Here is a 14877-nt window from a genome sequence, read left to right as displayed (position 1 = left end):
GAAATTATGGGGGTCAGTACACCATTCCTACTACTACTTTAAACTCATTTACTTTTTTGTGAGCCTTTCCCCAGTTCTTAGTGTCGCTCTAAAATCCCGTCTTAGTTCAGAAACGCGCGAACATTGTTGCTGTTGCCTCCTCCACAGTTGTTGAATTGGGGCGGTTTAGATGAGCTGAGGTCTACTGGACAGCGGACGACAGCGCCCCCTACAGGGGCGCAGGAAACCCCAGTATTTGTTTCTCTGTAACCTGTTTCTGGGAGCAGAAGGACAGAGACTACCAGAGCTCTCCAAGCCCCTCCCTAGTACCTCTCTTCCAGCCCCTTTTCATATCTTTTCAGAACCACACCTCCTCCCCCTCCTCAACATTCAGGACTCTCCCCCGCCCAGATCTCTACGGCTGTCTTCACTGTAACTTCTTTGCCTATTAATCCCACCTGGGACCTAAAAAGGCCTAAATAATACCATCAAGTTTTGGTTGTCAGTCCAACAGGAGTTGGAGTTAACTTTTCAATATTCTGAATCTCTTTTAAAGGCGAATGGAAATAAATCAAGCTATCTAATGAGAATCTCAAAACATAACATTTGCAGCTCCTCTCTCTTTCTGTAGATTGCCTTCCGCACATCCAGAACCCAGCCCAGAATCCAGCTGGTGATGTCCAGGGAATGGTTGCTAAAAGAATACCCAGGGCTTAAGGGATGTTGGAGAGGGTTTCCTCTTTGATCTGTCTTATCCTGTTGGAGAGACTTTCCTAAGCCTGGTTCCGGGTCGCTGCCACCTAGACGCTGATATGGAGGAGGGAGTCTCGGATCCGAGAATTTTTCCGACTTTCTCTAAGTGGTCGGATGCTGCTTCTGGTTGAGAGCAGGAGGGCACACAAAGGGGACAAAGAACGCAAAGAACAGAACCCTGCGTTGGAGAGCCCCCGCCCGAGGCGTGATGCGGGGTCCGCTTAGTGGAAACTAGGATCGGGGTACCCAGAGCGTAAGCAGCTCAAAGTGCTAGCACTTTCACCCGGGCGCAGCAGTTCCGGAGGTAGCCAGGAAAACGCCCGGCCCTCCCCCGAGGGCCGGCAGGGAGGAGGCCAGGGGCGGGGCTCATCACGTGGAGAGGCGCGCGGGGGCGGGCGAGGCGGGGGCGCGCTCGGCTCTTTAAAGGCGCGCGAGCGAAGCGGGAGAGGTGGCTTCGCGGCCGCAGGCGCAGGCCCGGGCTGACAGCCGAGACCGCGGCGCGCCGGCTCGCGGCAGCTCTGGGACCCAACATGCGCGGCACCCGGGGAGGTGTCTGGCTGGCGCTGATCGCGTCGCTCCTGCAAGGTAAAGCCGACACGTCTTCCTGTCCTCCACTCTTCCGCGGGATCCCGGGCGGCTCTTTGCGCTCCGCTCGGGGGCCAGGTTGGGTATCCCCGCCAGAGAGGGGCAGCAGGGCGCTGCCGGGGCTGCAGTTCTGGGCTGCATGGTTGAGCGGCGGGGGTCGCGAGCAGGGGTGCAGGAGGGAAAAGGAAGAGGGGGGCGTGGGGATCTCTCCCCTGGCCTTTCCTGAGCAGCTTGCCGGTGCTCTTTTCTTTGTAAGTGTCCCTGCAAGGCGAGTTCCAGAGGAAGCTCTACAAGGAGCTGGTCAAGAACTACAACCCGTTGGAGAGGCCCGTAGCCAACGACTCCCAGCCGCTCACTGTCTACTTCTCTCTAAGCCTTCTGCAGATCATGGACGTGGTGAGTCCCAGCGCCGGCTGTAGGGATGCCGTCTCCCTGTCGCCAACTCCTAGAGGCTGTGGCAGCACAGGGACTGCCAAGCAGTGTAGATTGGCCCGGACTTCCTAGCTGGTCCCGGACGAGGCGGCCCGCAATCTGACCGCGACTCCAGTTTGCCACGGGCTGCCTTGGTCTCCCCGCCTGTTGTGGAGGGACCAGGTGAAGCTTTTTTTCATCGCCCAGGCCACCTGTGCATGAGAACTTGGGTCTCACCTTTCCCTCAGCTTAGAAACTCAGGGCGAAAGTATTCCATGTTAGGAATCAGTAGCAAGAACAGTGTGCGAATGGTCTCATCCAGTGTCAATTTAATCAGTTCTAGGCTTTTCTGCCGCTACTAGCGTGTAGGTTTGTCATAGGGCGAGCTGTGGATGTTTGGACTCCTCTCCCATTTGAGTAATGGAGATTTTTTTTTTAACCTTTCTGGTGAATCTTCCTCTGGCAGTCTTCCTCGGAGAACTCAAGGCTCCACACCAGAGATTCACTTGTCTGTCCCTTCAGGCAGCTGCTTCCAGCTCTTATTGAACTCTTCTTGCTTTGCAGCCTTACCAGTGCCCATTTCACTTGGCAAATCTGTGCACTGTCCTCTTGTTTTTTCTTCTAGACTGCTTTGAATATTCAATATGCATTGGTATATCCTTCATACAGTACTGATACTTTTGCAAAATGTTTGATTCATTATAAATGGGTTTGCTTGTCTGGTCCACACAAGGCATTGGATTCTGTTCTGAAGTGCCTGGATTAGGGTAGGGTGGGGCAAAGGAATAATGATATTCATGGAGAGGGAATGATGCCATAAGAAAGAGGTGTGCAAGTTAGCCACAACTCCAGCTAGAAAGTGCTAAAAGCCACCAGAAGGTTTCAGGAAGAGTGGCATAAGATGATAGTGACATTTCATAATCCTGCAAATAGTTACCCACATGGCCATGCTGATACGTATTTGTCATTTAATCTAGTTAAAATTGCAGTGACGAATGACTTCCTTCTGATATTACATGTGTGTCAAATGTGTACTTCTTCCTACAGAAAGAATCCTGTTTTAGATATTGAATGTATGTGTGATGATGTGGAAAAGTTATCTTGAGAGATTTAGGGGAAGATAGCTACTGTCACCTGGATCACTGGTTTATGAGTTAGTTGCTGTTTATGGAGCACAGGCTACAGGGAAGGAGAGAGGATAGGAATTTCAAGTTAGGGAAACAAACTGAAAAAGAAGTTCTAGGTCACAGGGCAATGGAGGTGCAGAGGATTTGGGGTGGAAGAGGCATAGAGACTCCAGGGCATTTGTAAGATGTACTGCTTTATAGAACCGCTCCTGTGTTACTTTAAGGAGCTCAGGATTTGTTCTTGGGATTTTGGTGCCTTTGGGCTTTGTTGATCTCTGGGTTGTTGATTTTAGGTAAATTTCTTGAGTCTCCCGAGTCTTGACTTTCCTGTAAATAGAATGGATATTTTAGCAATTAATGGGCTATTGTGAGTAGTTTAAGAATGTGGAGATAACTTTAAGAGACCCCACACTTGTGCACATTCTGTAGTCATTTCCATAGAAAAATGACATGAGGAAGGGCCAGGCAGCTGAGCTAATATACTCCACAAATGGTACATGATAGGGTGAGAAAGGGAAGTCAGTCCCCCTTTCCCTACTTGCTCAGGATCTGCTCTGGCCAGGCTACCTCTCTGTATGTTCCACAGCAGCCTTTTATGGGGTTGTCCTCATGCTATCTGGATAGGATGTGATGGTATAGCAGCTACTTTGCTGAGGAACATGTGTGAGCAAGTGAAGCAGGCCTTCCAAGGCTATGGGAGACTGCTCACTCACAGAGAAGCTATAAGCTTTTTTATCCTGGGTATCCCTGCCTCTGTAAAAGACTCTTTGAGGAATGTGATTAATATGAGGCATTTCACCTTAGAAGAAGTGAAAGCATAGTTAGCATTAATGATGAGAAAAATTCTAAAAATTGTCATCTTTTAAAAAAAGTTAAAATAAAAAATCATAAGCACTGTGTACCCTGACCATTCCAGTGTTATAAAAACATGTGAAGATGACCATCAGCAGCCAGAGGTCATGGAAGGGGCAATCGGAGAAAGTCTTAAAGTCACCTTGGCCGTGGATCTAGCTGTGAATGGATTGAACTTCCCAACCAGGCAATGCTGTGTGTTTGTGGAGTGGCCTTGAGAAAACTACTTTAGCTTTGTAAGCCCTGTTTTCTCATGTGTAAAATGAGAATAATAATATCCACTTCACAGGATTTTGAGAGGATTAAAAAAGTGAAAGTTCTTGACACACACTTATGATTCACTGAAGATTTGCTCTATCTTAATCACAGAATACTTACAGGGCAGGAAGTCCATGCCTAGAAAAGTGTGGTAGCCTGCCTAAGGTCACATAGTGATTAGAGAAAGGGTAGTGAGGAAAACCCACATCTAACTCACAGGTCCTTCTTTCTAAATCTGCAGCCTCCTTTGGACTGGGTAACTTATTTTGTGGAACAAAGCATAATCTACTTAAACTGACTGAACTGTAACAAATTGAATATGATTGTCCTAACATCCGTTATGAGAAAGAAGTCCCTATATGAGACAAGGAAATATGCAATCATTTGTATTCTAGTTCTGCTTGGCTCTGCCTTGTTAAGAAACAAAGTCAGGTTTTTCCAGCTGAAATCTCAGCACCCTGGACAGAGACACTATGGTCCTCATAAGGGATCTATGTGGCAAAATATTGGCTGATAAGGATTCTCTTTACAAATTCAACTTTAGGAGTCATTTACCCATCTAACTGGGCTGTTCTAGACCATAGTCATTTCTCCCCGCCCTGCCATATTATTGTTCCACTTTTTGTCAGCAAGGAATTCTTAGAGAGCTAGGGAAATGGCATGTGATTTTACATATTTTATTTTCATTAAAGATCATTTACTCTTTTGTCAATTTATTCTATACATTTATTGGGCTAATAATATGAACTTTGCTAGATTCTGATAATTTACATATGAGCAAGGGATAATTTCTATTTTCAGTGATCTCATTATCTGGCTTGGGATACTAAAAAAGTAAATCCAAGCTTACTATATTGATGAAATCTAACATAAATATACCAAGTGCTGCAGATCTGCATAAGGAAAACAATTATTTACAACTATAGTGGCTGAAAATGGTTTCAAAAAGGAAGTGATTGGCTTTCTAAAAGTGAGTGGAGTTTGCCAGTTGGAGAAAGTAGGAATGGCTTTCCAGGTAATGAGAACAGAGAGAGGAAAAATGCAGTGAAGGAGGCACACATTTCAACAAGGTGGGCTCCTGATTCCTGGGTGGTCTTATTTATTTATTGTAGTTGGACATGATACTTTTATTTATTTATTTTTATGTGGTGCTGAGTTTTGAGAAGTTCTAAAAGAGGGATACAGTATTGACTTGGTTACTGACAGCTTTACTGATCCTTTTATTTTGTGTTAGAGAAAACACCTAGCAAAATGGAAGTTATGATTTTTCTTTGGTAGAAGTGTTAATGTGTGAGATGTCTTGAATGCTTCTGCAGAGTTCACACTGGGCTCTAGTCTGGGTACCTAAGAGAACAGGAGGAAGTGGCATGCCAAACATTTCATGAAGCTGAAAGACCAGCTTGCTGTAGAATGTTTTCCTAGAAATGAAAACAATCTAAACCATGACATTTTTGTTAAATGTAACAAGTGTAAATTATTGATTGCAGTAAAAAATGTGAATATGTTTTGAGGACAAAACAAGAGTCTTCAAAGGAATTGATAAAGCACTAGGTAGAGAGTGGGAAGGTGAATTCCTGAGTAGGGGAGGGAAGTAATCAGATCTGTGTTTAGATGATACTAGAGCATTGTGTGTGGGATAGGTTGGAGAGGAGGGAGGAATGTATGTCAGAGATGAGGATGGGTCTTTTTTTAGTCTGTTTTTTGTTGCTAAATTGAAATACTGAGATTGGGTACTTTATAAGAGGTTTAGTTTGGTTCTTGAATTTGGAGGCTGGGTAGTCAAAGGATATGGTGCTGGCATCTGCTCAGTTTCTGATGAGAGCCTTGTATTGCTTTAATCTGTGGCGGAAAGCAGAAGGGCAAATAGATACACACAGAAGAGGCAAAATACCAAAGGTGACCTTGTTTAGAACAACCTGTTCTTGGGGTAACTAATCAGTCTCATGAGAATGTATCCAAAGAAAGCATACAGAATATCCAAAGAAAGACATTAATCCACTCATGAGTGCTCTGGCTCCATGACTCAACCACCTCTCACTAGCCATCACCTCCTAATAATGATGCACTGAGAAATTAAAGTTCCAACACTTGAACTTTTGGGGACAAACTGAAACAACGGCAAGGTCAAACCTAAAATGATACTGTGGCAATGTGGAGAAAGGGAAACATTTGTTAAGTGAAAGTACCTCAATTATTCCTAAATGCATACTCTGACTTATGATGTGGTTGATATGAATTGATGCAAATGGAAGATTCTAAACTGCCAACAATTTTCATAATATTTCTCCTTTATTCTTGCCATTTCGTCAGTCACCTGTACACATACATCTGAAGGCCATTGTAAGAGCTGATTTGCATAAAATAAATGTGCATAGTTATGAAATCATGTCCAGAAGGCAAGGTTGTTTAAGATTAATAATATGAATCAATATATAATTAGGCACAAATATAAAACACATAGTTATGCACAAATGATTTTTGGAATTTTTATAGATTTTGGATTGCAGGTCCACTTTTTGGAAGTTTTAATCACAGGACAGTAGTGATCAAACATTTAGAGTTTACCTAAATGCAGAAGGCAGCAAAGTTGTGGAGCCCAGTATCCTTGTGGTTCCTCTGAACTCCCCTTGGTGGCCCTGTGCTCAGGCTTATCAGATTTATGATTTTGCATTTACTCACTACTATTTAAAAATGCTACAACTCTAAATATTATCCCATATTATTTATAAAGTTTACACTTATAGAACACATTCTGAGAACAAATACCTAAGGAAAATCTGGAAATTATCCCAGTAAAGTTATTTTTCCACACTTTTTTTCCCCTAGAAGTTCTGGGTTTATAGCAAATTTAAGAGGATGGTACAGAGGTTTCTCATATACCTCCATGCCCACACATGCCTAGCCTTCTTTATCAACATCCCCCACCAGTGGTACACTTGTTACATTCAGTGAACCTATACTGACATGTCATTATCACCCAAAGTTTAGAGCTCACATTGGGGTTTCACTGATGGTGATATGCATATTTATGGACTTGGACAAAGATAGAATGGTAAGTTTCCACCACCCTAGTGTTGTACAGAAGAGTGCTTTTGCTGCTCTAAAAACCCTCTGTGCTATGCCTTTACATCTCTATCCTCTACTCCAACCTCTGGCAGCTGCTGAGTACCTTTTTACTATCTGCATAATTTTGCCTTTCCCAGGATGTCACATATCTGAATTCATACTGTATGTAGCCTTTTCAAATTGCCTTTTTCATCATCAATATGCATTTTAAATTCTCCATTTTCTATGACTTGATAGCTTATTTCTGTTTAGCACTGAATAATATTATATTATGGATATATCATAGTTTATCCTTTCATCTAGTGAAAGGCACTTTATTTGCTTCAAAAAATTGGAAATTATTAACAAATTATTAATGAAGCTGTTATAAACATCTGTATTCATGTTTTTATGTAGATTTAAGTTTTCAAATCCTTTGGGTAAATATCAAGAAGGACAATGACTGGAATGAATGGTAAGAGTATATTTACTTTTATGATAAACTATCCGACTGTATTCCAAAGTAGCTATACCATTTTGTAGTTCCACCAACAATAAATGAGAGTTCCTATTGCTCCCTGTCCTCAGGAGTATTTGGTATTGTCACTGTTCTAGATTTTGTCCATTCCCATAGGAATGTAATGATATCTCATTGTTATTTTACTTTGTGTTTCCCCTATGACATATGGTGTGGAACATCTTTAGGTTTATATGCCATCTGTATCACTATCCGTTCAGATTTTTGGCCCAGTTTTGAGTCAGCATGTTTATTTCTTATTAAATTTTATGAGAAATATATATATATTTGAATAACATTCCTTTACCAGATGTGTCTTTTGCAAATATTTTCTTCCAGTGTTTGGCTTGTCTTCTCATTCTCTTGACAATGTTTTTCACTTAGCAGAAGTTTTTTTTTTTTTTAATTTTGATGAAGTCCATCTTATTGACTGTTCTTTAATGGATCATACTTTTGGTGTTGTGGATAAAATGTCATCACCATACCCAAAGTCAACTAGGTATCTCTCCTGTGTTATATCCCAGGACATGTATAGTTTTGCATTCTACATTTCAATCTGATAAACTTTGAGATGTATTTTGTGAAAGTCTGTGTCATTTGACTCATTCATTCATTCTTTTTTTTTTGTGTGTGTGTGTGTGTGTACACATAGATGTCTAGCTGTTGTATCATTTGTTTAAAGGCCTATCAGTTGAATATTTTTACATGGATCTATTTTGGGTTCTTTATTCTGTTCCATTGATCTATTTGTCTTTCACCAACACTATGCTGTCTATACCATTGTGGTTTTCTAGTAAATACAAAGTTGGATAGTATTATTCCTTCAAATTTGTTCTCCTTCAATATTGTATTGAACTGTTCTGGGTCTTTTGCTCGTTCATATAAGCTTAAGAATCAATTTCTTAGTATCTACAAAATATCAGTGGAATTTTGGTTGGGATTACAGTGTAATCTATATAGCACAAGATTGGAAGAACTGACATCTTGACAATATTGAGTTTGTGAAAATGGAATTGTTCTCCATTTATTTAGTTCTTTTATATCTTCCACCAGAATTTTGCAGTTTTTCTGATACAGACTTTTGTACATCATTTTTTAAGATTTAAACCCAGATATCTATTTTTGGCAGGCTTAAATTATGTTTTAAATTTCAAGTTCTTTTGTTCATTGCTGGTACATAGGAAAGTGATTAGATTTTGCATATTAACCTTGTGTCCACCAGGCTTGATATAATGGCTTATTAGCCATTATTAGCCAGGAGAGTTTTTAATTTGTTAATTCTTTCAGATTTTCTACATTGACAATTATGACATTGGCAATAATGCAATTTTATCCCCCCCCAATTTGTATATATTTATTTCCTTTTTGTGTTATTGAATTAGTTGTAATTCCAGTATGATATTGAAAAGAAGTGATCAGAGGGCACGTTCTTGCCTTGTTCTTGATCTTAGTGGAAAAGTTTGAATTTCTTACCATTAAATGTGTATCTAGTTGTTGGATTTTTGTATATTTTCTTTATCAAGTTGAGGATGTTCTCCTATATTTTTACTTTACTGATTTTTTGGTTGTTTTTGTTAATCAATGTTTATTTTGTGAAATGCATCTATTTTTCTGCATCAATTGATATGATTATATGATTCCTCTTTTTTAGCTGGTTCATGGGATGGATAACATTACTATTTGAATGTTGAGTGAACCGTGCATATCTGGAATAAATCCCTTTGGCTATGGTCTATAATTATATTTATTCATTGTTGGATTCAGTTTGCTCATATTTTGTTGAGGATTTTTATATCTGTTCATGAGCGTGTAGTCCTCATTTCTTATAGTGTCTCTGTCTGATTTTGTCATTAGGGTAATACTGGCCTCATAGAATAATTTAATATGTAGTCCCTCTGCTTCTGCCATTTTAAAGAGATTGTAGAGAATTGTTATATTTTCTACCTTTAAATGTTTAGTAGAATTTGCCAGGGAACCCATTTGGGTCTGATGCTTTCCTTTTGGGAATGTTATTAATTATCGATTCAATTTATTTCATAAATATAGGTCTGCCCAGATTGCCTATTTTTATGTGTGTGAACTTTGGCACATTATGTCTTTCAAAGAATTATGAATTTCATGTAGGTTTTCAAGTTCGTGAACATAGAGTTGTTCATAGTATTTTTACATATTATTTTAATACCCATTGGATCTACAGTGTTGTACTTTTTTTCAGTTCTAATATTGGTAATGTATATCCTCTCTAGTTTTTGGTTAGTGTGGCTTCAAAGAATCAGGTTTTATTTCAGTTCATTTTATCTATTGATTTTCTGTTTTCCATTTCATTGATTTCAGTTATAAATATTTCTTCTGTTTACTTCAGATTTGTGGTCTTCCCCGCTAAGGTAGAAACTTAGATTTTAGATTTTTCTTTCCTGAGATGTTCATTCTGTGTTCTAAAATTTCCTCTAAGCACTGTTTCTACTAGTTCTCACAAATTTTGATAAGTTATGTCTTTATTTCAGTTAGTTCACAATATTAATTCTTGAGATTTTTTTCTTTGACTTGTGTTTAGAAGTTTTGATCTCTATATGTCTTGGAATTTCCAGCTATCTTTGAGTTATTGATTTCTAGTTTATTGAGAACTTAGAGTATACGCTGTATGATCACTATTCTTTTAAGTTGTTAAACAATGCTTTATGGCCTAGAATGTGTTCTGTCTTGTCGAATGGACCATGTGATCTTAAAAAATGCAGTTCTAATTCACAATTGCTAGACTGTGGAATCAACCCAGATGCCCTTCAATAGATGAATGGATAAAAAAAAATGTGGCATTTATACACCATGGAGTAAAAATGACAAAATCACAGAATTTGCAGGGAAATGGATGGCACTAGAGCAGATTATGCTTAGTGAAGCTAGCCAATCCCTAAAAAACAAATACCAAATGTCTCCTTTGATATAATGAGAGCAACTAAGAACAGAACAGGGAGGAAGAGCAGGAAGAAAAGATTAACATTAAACAGAGACATGAGGCGGGAGGGAAAGGGAGAAAAAAAGGGAAATCACATGGAAATGGAGGGAGACCCTCATTGTTATACAAAATTACATATAAGAGGTTATGAGGGGAATGGGATAACAAACATGGAGGGAAATGAATTACAGTAGATGGGGTAGAGAGAGAAGATGGGAGGGGAGGGGAGGGGGGATAGTAGAGGATAGGAAAGGTAGCAGAATACAACAGTCACTAATATGGCAGTATGTAAAAATGTGATGTGTAACCAATGTGATTCTGCAATCTGTATTTGGGGTAAAAATGGGAGTTCATAACCCACTTGATTCTAATGTATGAAATATGATTTGTCAAGAGCTTTGTAATGTTGTGAACATCCAATAAAAAAAAATGCAGTTCTGCTATTTGATGAAATGGTCTATAGATATTGATTATAGCCAGTTGTTTAATGATGTTAAATTCAGCTGTGTTCTTAATGATTTTCTGCCTGCTGCATCTGTCCATTTTTAGTAAACTTGTATTGAAATCTCCAACTATGATAGTAGATTCATCTATTTCTCCCTGAAATTGTTAGTTTTTGCCTCATATAATTTTACATCCTCTTGTTAGATACATACATGTTAAGGATTTTGACATTTTCTTAGAAAATTAGGTCCCTTTGTAATGACCCTTTGAAGGCCTCTGTATCTGAAATCAGTATAGCGTTCTTAAATTAGTGTTGGCAAGATATGCTTTCCTTCATTAATTAATCTGAATGTGCCTTTGTATTTAATGTGGGGCTTTGTAGACAATGTAAATTTGGGTCTTGTTCTTTTTGGTCCACTTCCATGATTTATGTCTTTTAATTGGTGCATTTAGATCATTGAAATTCCAAGTAATTATTGATACTGTTGGCTTATTATCTACCACATTTTTTACTGTTTTCTCTTTGTTGTCCTTAACCTTTATTCCTGTTCTTTCAGTCTTCTGCCTTTTTGGGCTGGATATGAGCATTCTACATGACTCCCTTTTCTTTCTTGGTATATCAGTTATACTTTTTTTATTTCTGTTTTTCACGTTTTCAGTGATTTCTCTAGAGTTTGCAATATGCATTCAGCTAACCCAAATTCTACTCTTTGATAATTGTTGGCATGATATGTTTTTCTCCATTTATTGCATTGTTACCACTTCAGAGATAGTGTGATTACATTATAGTAACAAAATAGTCCTGCATACATAAACAAATACATGATTGCTAACCAATGTAAGAATAAGAAAAACAAATATATGTATCTTATACATTTTTTTGCAATCTTCCTTTTTGTAAATTTGAGTTTCTGACCTCAAATCTACTCATTTTATTTCTCTCTAAAGAACTTCTTTTAAGATTTTCTGAAATGAAGGATATCTGGCAACAAATTTCCTCAACTTTTGTTTGTATTGGGTTCACCTTTGTTTGTTTATAAAAGTGTTTATTTTATGTTTGTTTGTTTGTTGGGGGATTTCAACCAGGGATACTTTATCACTGAGCTACATCTCCATTTATTTATTTATTTATTTATTTATTTATTTATTTATTTATTTATTTATTTATTTATAGGCAGAATCTTGCTAAGTGGTCCAGGGTGGCCTCCAATTTGTAATCTTCTAGCCTCAGACTCCAGAGTCACTGGGAATATAGGTGCCCAGCTCTTCTTCACTTTTTTTTAAAAAAATATTTTTTTATATGTATAGACCTTTATTTTATTCATTTATTTATATGTGGTGCTGAGGATCGAACCCAGTGCCTCACACATGCTAGGCAAAGGCTCTACCACTGAGCTACAACCTCAGCCCTCTTCTTCACTTTTGAAGGATAATTTCTCGGGGTACAGAAATCCAGTTTGGCTGGTTTTGTTGTTGTTGCTTTTTCTCTCAACATTTTAAATATCCACTCCCATCTTCTTGCTTGCCGAGTTTCTGAGAAGTTGAATGTAATCATCTTTTTTTTTTCTTCTCTATAGATAAGGTCTTTTTTCCTTCTGGCTTCTTCCAGAATTTTGTCTCTATTTTTTTATTTTCTCTAGTTTGAAAATCATACATGTAGATGTATACTTTTTATTTGATTGGCAGTTTATCCTACTTCATCTTCCCTGCAGTTATTGTCTATGGTTTGGTGATTGACAAGAACTTGGGGGAATTGAGGGTCATTGTTGTTTCAAGTATTCTGTTCCTTTCTGTTTCTGGTACTTCCATTATGTATACATGATTTGTTTTCTTGTCCTACAGTCCTTGGATATTCTGTTCCTTTTTTTTTTCTTACTGTATTTGTTCTCTTTTTGTTTTAGTTTTCAGAATTTCTATTTGATATATCCTGAAGCTTAGAGATTTCTTTCCTCACATATGTCTAGCACATTATAAGCCCATGAAAGGCATTCGACATTTCTGTTACCATGTTTGTGATTTCTAGCATTATTTTTTGGTTCCTTTTTAGAATTCCCATCACCCATATATTCTTGCATGCTTTCTACTTTATCCACTACAGCCCTTAGTATATTCATCAGAATTGTTTTAAATTCCTGGTCTGATCATTCCAAAATTCCTGTCGTATCTGTTTCTGATGCTTCCTCTGTCTCCTCAAATTGTATCTGTTGCCCTTCAGTGTATCTTGTAATATTGTCTTAATAGCCAGACATGATGTACTAGGTGAAGAAATTCCAAAGACCTTTCCCAGTAGGTATGAGGTATGGGAGAAGGGGAAGTGCTCCGTGTCCTGAGGTTAATCAGGTCTCACTGGTTTGCCTAAGCCTCTGGACTATGACACTCACAAGTGTTTCTCAGTAATTTTCTCCATCCTCGGACATGGTGGCTAATACAGACTTCAGTTGGTATTTTCCTTTCCTCAGGCAAGTTAGGCTTTGACAAGAAATCAACAGTTTAGAGACATGAATTTATTCTTCCTCAGAGCAGGCTTTGTTTAGAGCAGAGTGGTCTGGTGTATTTCAAAATGGCTCCTTTGGCCCTTCCCTGCTAAAGACACAAGGGGGATTTTTCTTTGATCTTTACTGGAGGAAACCTAGTCAGGGTCCTGGAGGTAAATCCTACAATATCATGGGGACCCTCTATGACTAAGTCTCTCTGCAGTTTTTAACTCTCAGTGTTGACTGCATTGGACCTTTAGCAATTCATTAATTACCAGAAAGATTTCCTGCCTCCCACTGGTTTCCACAGTGGTTTTTGCTCTGAGTCTCTGTTGTGAACAGTGGCTCCCTGTAATCACCTGTCTGTTTCTCCAACAATCCCCTTTTGAGGGTCTAAGAAGAGCTATTGATTTTTTTTTTTTTTTTTTTTTTTTTTTTTTTTTTTAGTCTGTTCAGCTTTTACTTCTTGTTAGGACACAGTGGTAGCTTCCTAGCTCATTACATGCAGAACTAGAAACCTGACCTAATAATGTTATGAAAAGTAACATTTCTTAAAATTTACAAAAGAAGTTTATGTTTTATATCATGAACCAAAGTAAATTTAAAAAAGAATGGGTGTGTGGATCATCCAGATCACCCTTGCCCAAGGCGTTCTGGTGCAGCTGTGCTATCTTTTCTTCATGTTTATGGATGTGTAGAGAAATATTTAAAAATTAAAATGGTGAGAAACCATGTATGCTGCCTTAATCAATATTAACAGGCATTAATTTTAAAGTGATGCAAATAGGCCAAGTTGTAAACAACTGCAAGTTTTAAAATCAAATTGTGTTTTTTCCCCATTATTGTATAACTTCCACCATCACTTTCTGTTCAATACCTATTCCTTTTTAAATTTAGAAATCATCTAGAATTGTTTCATTGTTCACTTGTTAGCAGTGCAAAGATGTATTTTTCTTTTTTAAAAAATTCCTTATTTGTTCTTTTTAGATAAACATGATAGTAGAGTGTACTTTGACAAATTATACATACATGGAGTATAACTTCCCATTCTTGTGGTTGCACATGATATGAAGTTTTACTGGTATTGAATTCATATATGTACTTAGGAAAGTTAACGTCTGATTCATCCTACTGTTTTTCCTCTTCCCATCCCCTTCCCTTCCCTTCATTCACGTTTGTCTAATCCAATGAACTGCTGTTCCCCCATTATTGTGTGTCAAGATCCACATATCAGAGAGAACATTCGAATAGATGGATTTTTTTTAAAGCTTTAGTTTGATCATCTTTGTCTTTGGCGATCTTTAATGTGATTACTGATATCCTTAGGTTTAAATCTGTCCTTCAGTATTTGCTTGCTTTTGCCCTGTCTCTTCTCCATTCATTTTTTCTCCTTTCTTACATTCTTCTGCATGAACTACTCATTTGATATGATTCCAGTTTTACCTTCTTCTAGCTTGTGAGTCATACATTCTTCTTGTA

General features: G+C 38.5%; 1 protein-coding gene across 2 annotated transcripts in view; it reads left to right on the top strand.

The window, feature by feature from the left end:
• Positions 1–1143: 1143 nt before the first annotated feature.
• The window catches only part of CHRNA7 (cholinergic receptor nicotinic alpha 7 subunit), a gene marked incomplete at its 3' end in the record, with an annotated part of 106801 nt that continues 93067 nt past the window's right edge, over positions 1144–14877 (top strand). Inside the window, exons 1-2 of one of the 2 annotated variants that reach the window (XM_081293282.1) lie at positions 1144–1317; positions 1574–1713. In XM_081293282.1, coding sequence (XP_081149408.1) covers positions 1263–1317; positions 1574–1713 — 195 coding nt within the window. In that variant the 5' untranslated portion in view covers positions 1144–1262. Of the gene's footprint in view, positions 1396–1573; positions 1714–14877 lie in introns of both variants that reach the window. The other variant, XM_081293281.1, reaches the window with a different exon arrangement.

This window comes from Spermophilus citellus (genome assembly GCF_964194105.1).
Source record: "Spermophilus citellus genome assembly, chromosome: 4".
Classification (NCBI taxonomy): domain Eukaryota; kingdom Metazoa; phylum Chordata; class Mammalia; order Rodentia; family Sciuridae; genus Spermophilus; species Spermophilus citellus.
The sequence above is the reverse complement of the archived record's forward strand: the minus strand, read 5'-3'. Positions and strand labels throughout refer to the sequence as shown.